The following is a 12,258-nucleotide window of genomic DNA, read 5'->3' on the forward strand; positions in this document are numbered from 1 at the left end:
ATCATAAAATAACATTATATAAACTAATATTTAAAATAAAAAATTAATATTTATTTTTCTCTTGTATAACTTTCCAGGGATGACAATGAAAACCGAATCTGTGAGTATCCATCCAAACTCAACTCGAGTTTAACAGGGAAAACATGATATGAGAGTTTGAGATCAGGTACTCGAGTTCAATTTTTAGGTTTGATACTATTTGTACCCTACCCAAACATGTCCCGAACCTGATTAATGTATGTAAAATTACAAAATTAGACATAAATATAAATATATATAAATATGTTTTTGGCAAGTTCCCATCGGGATTCAAGTTACCAGAAACCAGATGGATTCGGGGATGATAGTATTTTTTCAATCCCACTTAATTCGAGTTTTGGTTTTTGAGTTTAAGGTTGGGTAAGCACAAATTTGACCCAAATTAGCTCTGTTGTCATTCCTAGGTTAAATGAGGAATGAATTCAAAGAACACTATTATATATGAGGACCTCTAGTGTATTAAGGGCTACAACGAGAATCGAATTGTCATTGATTAATGACCATCATAGTTCTTGCTAATGTTTGTCTCATTGTTATCATTCACCAATCAAGTTTGATTTATGTGATCATCATACTACTGTTGTATTTCTTGCTAACTAATGAATGTCACGATGTCATCATTCATAAATCAAGTTTGATTGATATGATGAACATACTATTGTCATAGTTCTTGCCAATGAATGTCTCAATGTCATCATTCCTCGATCGAGTTTGTTTGATGTGATATCAAATTCATCTACCAGAAGACAGACTTCCTTATAAAGTTTATCACAGTCATCACCTTCCACATTCATTTTGCATAAGTAATACCAATCCATAGACAGGTGTTATTCAGGTTTAACAGGTGGAATCAGAATTTCCATAATCACAAATGACTCATCTCCTCATTCAATTATTAGTACAAATCATGTCCGATACTCATAACATTGACAAAGGCAATAGGCTTTAAATGTACATTTTTACGCTCCATCGGTCTAGATATGCTATATGTTATATAATGATGTCAAAAGAGGTGTTTTTCATAAGGCCTGCTTAAAAGAAACCACTTTAATAAACATTAAGGTACAAGACACCCTATCTAGCTTTCAACCAAAAAAAGGTGTATGTGGGTCGCGTAACTATGCAAAAACATACACCTTTCCAAATGAAAGGGCAAAGTTCTATTTCTAGGCATAATTCCACATCATCGTAGATAACATTGACAAAGGCACATTGAACAATTCATACACTTACATTAAGTATAGAACAATCAACAATATTGTCTATGGGTGCACATTGAACAATTGAAATGTAATATGCTTAACAGGTAAATGAAAATCAACAAAATAAAGGAGCAATAAGTAGAAAGGAACAAGCACAGGTGGCTATAGTAGTAGTAGATACACGAAAAACAGCAAATCTGGTATAAAAAATCACAAAGTGGTTCAGCTACTGCTCATCGTAATTGTCTTCCTCCTCATCTTCGTACTCATCTTCCTCAGCAGTTGCATCCTGGTATTGCTGGTACTCAGCTACCAAATCATTCATGTTGCTCTCAGCCTCAGTGAACTCCATCTCGTCCATTCCTTCCCCAGTATACCAATGCAAGAAAGCTTTGCGCCGGAACATAGCAGTGAATTGCTCACTAACCCTCCTAAACATCTCCTGGATTGATGTGGAGTTACCGATAAAAGTACTTGACATTGTCAAATTCCGGGGTGGAATGTCACAAACACTGGATTTCACGTTGTTAGGAATCCACTCAACAAAGTATGATGAGTTCTTGTTCTGCACATTAATCATTTGTTCATCCACCTCCTTAGTGCTCATTTTCCCACGGAACATGGCAGATGCTGTCAAGTATCGACCGTGACGAGGATCAGCAGCACACATCATATTCTTGGCATCCCACATTTGCTGGGTCAGTTCTGGGACAGTGAGGGAGACATACTTCTGGGATCCATGGGATGTGAGAGGTGCAAATCCCACCATAAAGAAGTGAAGACGAGGGAATGGGATCAGATTGACAGCTAGCTTCCTTAGATCAGAGTTAAGTTGACCAGGAAACCTTAAGCAACAGGTAACTCCACTCATAGTTGCAGAAATCAGATGGTTCAGATCACCAACTGTAATCACACAACATTTGAGATAACAAGTTATTACATTGCATGCATAATAAAAGGGCTGAATTACTTAAGGAGAGGAAACAAGGGACTCACAACTAGGAGTGCTGAGTTTTAAAGTCCTGAAGCAAATGTCATAAAGTGCTTCATTATCAAGGACCATGCACTCATCTGCATTCTCTACAAGCTGGTGCACGGATAAAGTGGCATTGTATGGCTCCACAACTGTGTCAGAGACCTTTGGAGAAGGGAAAACAGAGAAAGTGAGCATCATTCTGTCAGGGTATTCCTCCCTGATCTTTGATATCAAGAGAGTTCCCATGCCAGAACCAGTGCCGCCTCCAAGTGAGTGACAAACTTGAAAACCTGAGAAAAGAAGACAACTATGAATGTAGACAAATAATTGTGGAATCTCAAGGAAATAAAACTATCAGATATCTTGGAAGGCATTACAAGATCATGAAATTAAACCACTTCCAATCTGTGCCAAATTACATAACCAGGATCAAATATATGTTCTATATAGCATAACTCAACAGAACAGAAGCTATCATTAGTGTTTCAGACAAATCATAGAAGCCGTGCCTTAATTATTAACCTTTTGACCACCATAGGAATTTGCTACACCACATGCTCATAATGGAACAAAATGAGACAAAATCTATTGAAATATGAAATTTAATGAGATTTCTCTTTTATTACCAGAGATCTATTGAGATTTGACATACAATTATTAACGTACTATCACTTAGCTTCTGCCAATTTTAAGACTAATTTAACTCTGAATTAATTCCAAATTTCATTTACAAACTTGGCAACAACTGGACATTATTTTCTTCTCTGTAAAATTACTGAACGTAAAACCACATTCTCAGTGTCTGGTAATCTGAACCTGTTTGGGCAAGCAGTTTGCACAGTCACATATCATAATAAATAACAAGAGATATTTATAGATTCTTTTGAATTTAATCATCCATTTTCAAAAGATAAAAGTAAGGTTAGGTGGTCCCTGCCTGTCTTGGCACTAAACAACAAGGGAACCCGGCAAGTGTAGCAAATCCTTTTGTCAATTTCTCCAATTATCAAACAACACAGGGACTTGTTGAAACATCAATTATTACAGTAAAAAAACTGACAACTCCCAATAGTCATTATCTTTTTATATTTTGTATCTACGAAATTCAAGATCTACTTGTATTATTTTATCTTTTTTCAAATAGATCTATGAAAAAAGTCACTATACAAATTCAAAAAGTCATTACCATCTAAAAGCCACTATAACAGTAACATTAAAAGGAAATAAGTATATTCTCCATGAAAAAAGGACCACACAAGCTCTTTAAAATGACTAACTATAAACCTTCAATTTCATAAAGTGTTTCTTAATTTAACTCATACATAATGCTCACAATCACTTTAAAAAAAGCAAAAGCGCACTTAAAGTAGCTTTTTCCACAATCCTAAATCCACACGTATTTTTAATTCAATTTTTATGCATAAAATTGTTCCATATTCGAATGTTATATTCACATTCAGTTTGAACAAAATTAAAAACGTTTTTCCACTTCATGTTAATTAGATACAACAAAACAAAGTCGTAAATATCGATAACACTGAGAGAAGCTTAAAATGTATTCAGATCTATCATCAACACAACATCATCGTTTACAACATAGCAACAATTTCAATTATAATAAACTCAGATGCGAGATCTACATACAAATAAAAGCACATCATAACAAAACGCAATGTCGTTCAAAACAAAAACTCTTAAAATTACCTTGCAAGCAGTCACAATTCTCAGCCTCTTTACGAACAACATCGAGAACCGAATCAATCAACTCAGCGCCTTCAGTGTAATGACCTTTCGCCCAGTTATTCCCCGCACCGGATTGTCCGAACACGAAGTTATCAGGTCGAAAGATCTTACCGTACGGACCAGATCTGATGCTATCCATGGTTCCAGGTTCAAGATCCATAAGAACCGCTCTCGGAACGTACCTCCCACCAGAGGCTTCGTTGTAGTAGACATTGATTCGCTCGAGTTGGAGATCGGAACCGCTACCGTCGCCGATGTACTTTCCAGTATGATCGATGCCGTGTTCGTCGCAGATTACTTCCCAAAACTTGGAACCGATTTGGTTACCGCATTGGCCTCCTTGAATGTGAAGAATTTCTCTCATCGTTTTTTGAGAAATGAGATTTAGGGTTCTTTGTTGCGGTTGAGAGAAATGAGAGGGTGTGAGAATGAGGGATCGGATATTGTGGTATTTATATGGTTATGGAAAGGGTATTGGGATGGGAGAAGGGTAGGATGGTAATTTTAGTGAAATTCAAAATTCAAGAATAAATATCTGGGCGGTAATATTTTGTTGCACTTATGTTTAAACAAACAAGCATGGTTAAAAAAAATTAAAGAAAATTTATAAGCCAACGTCTTTCTTTTTTTCTTAATCATTTATGTTTGTGGTAATAGTTTGCACTTTGCAAACTTATTTTTAAATTTTGTAAAAAATGTTTAGTATCAGTAGTTTTCGTATAAAAATTATGAGACAAGAAATTTGAGTCATACAAACATACGTAAATATACATAAATGAGTAATTAATAACTACATAATCACTTAATAAAATTATATACATTTATCTTTGATTCTTACAATTTATCACTCATATAATAATTGTTCTTTTTTTATACTACTAAGATTATATAATAACAATTGTTCTACATAGAGTCATTCTTATCCTTGGAATATGTAGCAATTTTATAAAAGTAATTGTCTAATTACTTATTGTTAGTTAGTAAATTATAAAATAACTTATTTATAATTATTGTTGGCTATTATGTTAGTTGAAAAAAAAGTTCTCTGTATCTAGCATTAAAATCATGTTAAATTCTAATTGTTTTTTACTTGAAGATAATTGATGTAATTAATATAAACTTTAAAATGTGGAAAATAAATGAATTGTTGAAGTTATTATAATTTCTAAAAGGCAGTTAAAATAGCTTTCTAGAAGCTACCTTTCAAAAGTTACGTTTTAAAATCTACCCACACTTATCAATGGTTTGTTCATTGAAAATAAACACACACTTTCAATGTTTTGTTCATTGAACTATTATGGTCAATGATACTAGGACTGGATGGTCTAACCATAGTCTATTATATGCAATGACTCCATTTCACAGAGAAAGTCAGATATTCTTCTTTCAAAAGTTGTTACACTGGATGGTTCAAACTTCATTAAGTAAAGCGGGATTAAATGAAAAATTGTTTGAATGTAAATGAAAAGCGGGATCAATATATATATATATATAACATTATGATATCGTCAAAGGGACACTTTAACATATTAGAATCTTTATGAAATCTCTCTAATTTTAATGTCTGACTCAGTTTCGTATCAGCGACTCTACCATTTTATTGAGTGAGCCAAAAAAGTACAATCTACTATAGGCTACAAAATAGCATTGTTGACCAATACCTAAATATTATTTGGATAATTTTATGAAATGATTAGTATTCAATTAATCTTCCATAGTACATTCAGTTTTTTTGTACGACCAAGAATATCCTTTCACCTTTTTGGGTAAGGAATGTAGTTATCCCTCCCAACAAATGTCACCTCCAGGAATCGAACCTTTAATCTTTTATTCATCCTAGGGATATAGCGGAATCCTCCCGGAATACAATCTACATTACAAACCAAAAGAAGAAAACTGAACTGCGCATGAATTTACTAAAACGAGTTCTAAGGGCGTGCCATAGATATAACAATTTAACACATGAAAAAGCAAAACAAACTCAATAGGCAACTTCAAAGTTGTGAAAATGAGAAATTCACCCTTGACACACAAAATATCACAGCAATTAACAGAAGCAAAATAAAGTATACCATAAAAAAACTCAATTGCACTTGCAAACAGCACAGCATAATTAAGGACCCAAAATTTCTAATAGTGATAAGATTTAAAGCTCTCACATCAAGAACCTACCTAAAACATCTTCAACTCTATGCAAGTAAAAAACCAATTTGAGTTCAACTATGTTCTCAATCAGGAAGGATTTGTTCGCCGTCAGCATCTGCTTCAGTCTCAATCTTAGGCTTTGAAGGGCCTGATCCAGGGGCTTGCTTCTTCTTGATCCCACTCACTATGTCATCAATCCTCAAAAGCATGCAAGCAGCTTCAATGGCAGTCTTAAATGTTTGTGCCTTCACATTGTAGGCATCCCAGATCTAACATAGCATGACAACAAAACAACTTTAGAGTTCGTTCAATAACGTATGCATATATCAAGGCAAATTGAAGCAAGTGAACACAATTTGGAAGAAGATTTAAAGGAGTGTAAACTTCAGAAGAGGGCACAACAGAATATAAGGAGTGTTTAATTTGTTTATTTTCTTTTTCATGTGATGGTTTTACTAATAATTACAAAAATGTAACTTGGTTTAACATTGTATCATGTTTTCAATCTTTTGTAGGGAATGATAGCAAAAGTTGAAAAACAGGAAGAAAAAGCTGACAACTTCGTAATTATTTATGAGAAAATATCAACTGAAATTAAAATCAGAAAACAAACTACCATCAAAGATATATAAATGAACATGCTTGTTTTGGGAATAACTGGAAAGTCTTAGTTTTAATTCTAACCAGACTAACTCTGTTTTGGTAAAACAATAGTTGGCAGTATTGGGTATCAGGTAGAAAAGTCTCAGAGATGAAAATAAAGTACCTTGCCCTCTTTCATGTCAGTGATAGCACCAGTATTTCCATCGATGCCAACCCATGCATTTTCTCCATTTGCATGCTATAATTTTGAAAGACTAGTCAGAAATGACCAAAGTACAATATGCAACAAGTACTAGCAAACTAATCTTACCTTTCCTTGTAGTGCAGTCATGGTCCGGATGACATTTATTCCACAATTTTGTGCCAAAGTTCGTGGTATACCCTCAAAAGCAATTGCAGCGGCTTCATAAGGCCACTGTTAATCAACAATAATCTTAAGTGAAAACTGGAGTAGACTAGTACTCTCAAAACCAGATAGGGTGTAGTACCAACTAGTTCGTTGAAACAAAGGTTATAACACACTCACTTTCTCTATGCCTTCAACAGAAGAACTTTTCTGTTTCAAAGTGGCTGACACAGTCAACTCTGTAGCACCGCCTCCAGGAACAAGTTTAGGATTTTTAATTATATTCCTTGCAACAGACATGGCATCCTGTAATGGAAGCAAGTTTCAGAAAGCAGTATAAACAAATCTGCAGGACTTTAATACATGTTAACAGCATACCTGTAGGTTTCTCTCAACTTCATTTAAGAGATCCTTACTTGCACCCCTTAATAGTACCGTACAAGCCTTAGGGTCCTTGCAATCAACAATAAATGCAAAGAACTCATCTCCAATTTTCTTAACTTCAAATAAACCAGCACCAGTACCGACATCAGATTCCTGCAATTCATCTGGTCTGTTCACGATAACAGCACCACATGCCCTTGCAATTCTGTTATTATCAGTTTTCCTCAGCCTCCTGATTGCACTAACTCCATGCTTGCTCAGATAATGGCATGCCAAATCACTGAGACCCTTCTCTGTAATTACCAAGTCCGGTTTAAACTTCAGTATCTGCATGCAAATCTCCTCAATGTATTCTTCTTCCATCCTCAATAAGAGATTCCAGTCTTCTTCTTTAAGCAGTTCAGCATTTGTTTGGTTCTCACCCTTTTTATACTCAAGAGGAGAATCAAGAAGAATGATACGTGGGTTAACAATCTTTCTCCTCATTTTGCCAGGGGCAACCACATCTTTGTTAAACATAACACCCTTAAGAACCCTCGAGTCCTCCAACTGCCCACCGGGAACCTTCTCAACCTTAATATAATTTTTAATATCTACATCTCTCAAACCTTGGCCAATATCAACACCTACTGTTGTGGTAGCATCAATAGCCAAATCCTGAAAGTCAATCGAGGTAAAAAACATGATACATAATTCAACAGATTCAGAAGTGACATGCAATTGAAGAAGGGATATAAAAATTATCTGCATTCACAGTATCCAAAAGCCAAAAACCAACAACCAAGCTTTAGTCACACACACACACTAGCTACTAGGTGGGATCAACTACATGGATCGAATGATGCTATAATCTATCATAAATTATGTCAATTGATAAAGCATTGATCTCTAAATTTTGACCAATTGTTTTGCCTATAGTTTTTATTGGACTCCATCTTCTTATAAGGGTTCTAGCGGTCTCCTTCACACATGCCAAAATCACCTAAGGCATGATTCTACTATCTTTTCTACAATAAGAGAAACCCCATTTTTCTCCATAATGTATTCATTCTTAATTCTATCTTGTCTAGAGTGTACACTCATCAAACACAATATTTTCATCTCTACTACATTGAGTTTATTCTGTTGTTGACATTTTACCACCAACATTCAGTCTTATAACATTGCAGGTCTTATAGTTATGCATAAAATTTTCCCTTAAGCTTGAGTAATACATTTCTATCATATATGACACTTGAAGCACTCCACAATTTCACCCACCCTGCTTGAGAACTTAAGAAGAACAAGAGCTGAAATAACATGAGACTATAATGACATATTTCTTGGCCTTGCTTGCATATTCTATGCAGTTTTATGGGAGAAGAAAAAATGTTAGGGCAATAAATTCAGAGACGATTTACATTCCCTATCTCTAAATGTCCATCTAATCATGAGGTTAACTTAAACCCACTTAACTAGAAACTAGATGCCAAAACCATGAGATGCACAGTGAACATGCAAATTGTATTTAGCATAAATATCATCAAGTCATGCTTTGATAGAGAAACTCTGATTCTGGTTGAGTACTATGCAGATAACAACTTTTAGTGTCACTAGTTAGTGCACTATGTTGAGAAGCGACCCATCCTACCCATCAGAAAAACTCCAAGGGTTGGCCCTCTTTTATAGAGGATTTTAAGGACATGCATATGCAGAATATACATCTAGGTCAACAAGTTTCTGCTATAAAAGAACATAGAAGACTAATTTGGAAATGTAGCCCAAAAGGAAAGAGGATACTTACAGCAATTAAATCCCCAAATTGACTAGTGAACTTGGTACCTATGCAGCTTTTTACTAGCCCTAACATTGTAGCTCCTACAATTTAATTTATCAATAGCATTAAGATTACATGACAGTGAAAATTAAAAAGAAACAGTTATGTATTATTTCTAAGATTACAGCAAATTGCTATGGGGTTATGCAGCAAACTCAATTCTTTTAAAAACATCACATCCCAACTCCCAATCCATTAGGTGAAGGAAAGGATCTTAACAAAATAAGGTAACAAAGTAGCAATAGAACTTACTATCATTGGGATCGATGACCATTGCAATTTTGTCTAGAACAGCAATAGCATCCTCAAGAGCTTTGTTATAAGCTGCAGATTACACAATTGTAGCAGTCACTATATACAGTTTATACTTTATTATTTATACCCTTTTAGAAAAGAGCCACAGATAAGTGCTATTAAATTACCTCTGCAAATAACTGTAGGATGATAGTTTTTCTCAATGAATGCCTCAGCAACATGGAGCATCTCACCAGCTGCATCAAAAAATCCAATAAATTGAAAATGGGAAATCAATATGCTGCTCAATAAATCAAAATCTGATCCTACACTCAGAAGATAGTAAAACAAAACCAAAATACAACCATGCAGAAATACAGTGAAACTGATCTCTGGCGGAAGAAGCATATTTTCAGTTTCAATTTCATTATCACATTTACCATATATAAAGGACGAATTCCATAAAATGTTTTCCTACAATATAGCCCTACATGACAAGTCCTTGTAAAATATATAATGCATATGCACTATGCAAACATAAATATACATGCTAGAGACATACCAAGAATGATGACAGATGTTGTTCCATCCCCGACTTCTTCGTCTTGGGTTCGACTTAGTTCAATCATTGACTGGCCATCTCAATAAAAAGTGTTAGAAAGTTTTTTAAAACAGAGAATCTAAACATCAGAAGTCGAAAGCAAACCAGACTGTAGTGTATTCACACATGTCAGGCAGAAGTATGTATGCAAGCAAGGCAACCAAATATCTATGAAGTGAAATCAGAAAGACAAATACCTTTGCAGCTGGGTGAGCAATATCTAATTCACGTAAGATAGCATTCCCATCATTAGTCACCACAATTCCTGTTAATTACAACAACAAAATGGGAAACAAATAAATACTTAGAAACAAAAAGCCACACATCTGACCCTTTATGTTAAAGACTAATAAAATGAGTCTTCAATAACTCATAACATAATTTCAGAAACAAACGCACTAACCTCCCGAAGCATCGAGTAGCATTTTCAGCATGGACCTGGGTCCCAATGTTGTACGGATTATGTCAGCAACAGCCTGGAAGTATTATCCATATAAATTAGAAAAAGCAGTAACATGAAACAAATATTAAGGAATATTAGCATATAATAGCTAGTATTCTGTAACATTTTACCTTTGATGCTTGAATGTTAGCATGGTGCACCTTGGTCCCAGACTCACGTTTCAAAGAGTCCTCTACAAATTTCCACAGCATACATTTCGAGTCAATCCATATTAAATAAACGCAGCATTCGTCACGCAGAAGAATAGGATGGAACAGAATGTTCTATTCCGTCTTATTAGGTTCAAACCTTTGCTCGGATCCAAAACGTTGGACCTTGTATCACATTTTGTTCTATTTATAACGTACACACAGTACACCAAACATAAAACAGAACACTATGTTCCATCATGTACTAACACAACCAAAATGTGTTTAAAATGAACAACATAAATCACCACCATGTATTAATAATCAAACATTGTGAAACACAACCACCATCACACTTAAATTGTAAAGGTAAATATTTTAAAAAATGGTAAAAACTTACTGGTTTTCGAAATCAGAATGAAGAAAATCAAACCAAAAACTAAGAGGGAGAAAGATTAGAGCAAAATGAAGAGAGAGAACTTACTTAGAACTAGAACCGGAGCTTGCATGATATATAGGTTAACGAAGGTTAACTGAAAATTATTGGAACACAGATTAAAGCATTAACCGAATATATGAATAAAATGAGGAAAAGGAAAACAATAATGATAATAATGAATGTGGAATAAATAAAAACCCTAAAAAACAATGGGAGGCGTAGATGCAGTGAAAGAATAAATGGTGAGAGGTATGAGAAAGAAGAATGGGAGTTACCTGAAGATGGAGGAAGAGTGTTGAATCGGTGGCGGTGGTGGTGGCGGCGGTGGCGACGGTGAGTGGCGCTACTAGGTCAGAGAGAAATGATGGGCAATAGAAAGAAAGAAGAGCGGGAGAGTAGGACTTTAACTACAAAACCTATGAAGTAGTTTTTAACAGATGGTAAAATGATTAATATGTTCATAAAATTAAATATATTACGATAATATTAATGTTAACCAAATTAATAAAGAATCTAAAATATTTTAATTTACCTCATTCATATATATATTAATGGTTTATCACATTTTAAAAATACAAATAAATTATTTGGTGTGATAATTTTATTAAAAATAAATTATTTTCATTTTTTTAGCTAAAAGTAAAATGAAAATCGTCGTCATCCAATAGCTATATTTTGAAAATCAAAATTTTTGGGTTTTTTAACTTGAAATGTAAATTGAAAATGGTCTATTATGACATTATAAAAAATGATCAATTTAACTTATTCACATTAGTGTGACTATATTATTGATATAATTCTTATACCATATTAGTATAGTTTAATCTTTAGAAGTGATCAATACAATTTGACTTTTATACATATATTCAAAGTTTAAAACACACTTTTATTTTTTTGTTTGCCCCTTTATTTTTGTTTTATTTTTCATAAGAAAATACCCAAAATAATTCATGTAAATTGTAATGCTTTGTGTCACTTTTAGTCCTTGAAAAAATAAACTTCTAAATTAATTTTTGAAATTTACAAATGTTTGTCAGTGATTGTGAGTGGACTTATGTTTGATTAAACAATTTTGATTAGTTGATACTTAGACTTAACTAACAAGTGTGTGATACTACTTCTTTCATTTAGGATGATAT

The 12,258-nt window shown here is 34.0% G+C and overlaps 2 protein-coding genes across 4 annotated transcripts; both read right to left on the reverse strand.

Annotated features, from left to right (window-relative positions):
* LOC109347695 (tubulin beta chain-like) lies at window positions 1,252-4,395 on the reverse strand. The gene is made up of 3 exons (XM_019587703.1): window positions 3,922-4,395; window positions 2,238-2,507; window positions 1,252-2,144 (listed from the first exon to the last, which is right to left on the reverse strand). Exons 1-3 carry the CDS (start codon window positions 4,322-4,324, stop codon window positions 1,468-1,470), a joined length of 1,350 nt encoding a protein of 449 aa, XP_019443248.1. The 5' UTR covers window positions 4,325-4,395; the 3' UTR covers window positions 1,252-1,467.
* Window positions 5,850-11,539, reverse strand: LOC109347694 (T-complex protein 1 subunit gamma). Of its 3 annotated transcripts, none has more exons than XM_019587702.1 (14): window positions 11,420-11,539; window positions 11,165-11,204; window positions 10,663-10,724; window positions 10,493-10,565; window positions 10,287-10,354; window positions 10,051-10,120; window positions 9,677-9,745; window positions 9,507-9,578; window positions 9,222-9,295; window positions 7,433-8,095; window positions 7,235-7,360; window positions 7,019-7,123; window positions 6,872-6,946; window positions 5,850-6,374 (listed from the first exon to the last, which is right to left on the reverse strand). In XM_019587702.1, the coding sequence occupies exons 2-14, from the start codon at window positions 11,187-11,189 to the stop codon at window positions 6,189-6,191; spliced, it is 1,668 nt and encodes a 555-aa protein (XP_019443247.1). In that variant the 5' UTR covers window positions 11,190-11,204; window positions 11,420-11,539; the 3' UTR covers window positions 5,850-6,188. The 3 variants fall into 3 exon arrangements, with proteins under 3 accessions (XP_019443247.1, XP_019443246.1, XP_019443244.1); XM_019587701.1 differs by having other exon boundaries at window positions 11,396-11,539; XM_019587699.1 differs by having other exon boundaries at window positions 11,165-11,213; window positions 11,395-11,539.

Source organism: Lupinus angustifolius, chromosome LG05 (assembly GCF_001865875.1).
Source record: "Lupinus angustifolius cultivar Tanjil chromosome LG05, LupAngTanjil_v1.0, whole genome shotgun sequence".
Classification (NCBI taxonomy): Eukaryota; Viridiplantae; Streptophyta; class Magnoliopsida; order Fabales; family Fabaceae; genus Lupinus; species Lupinus angustifolius.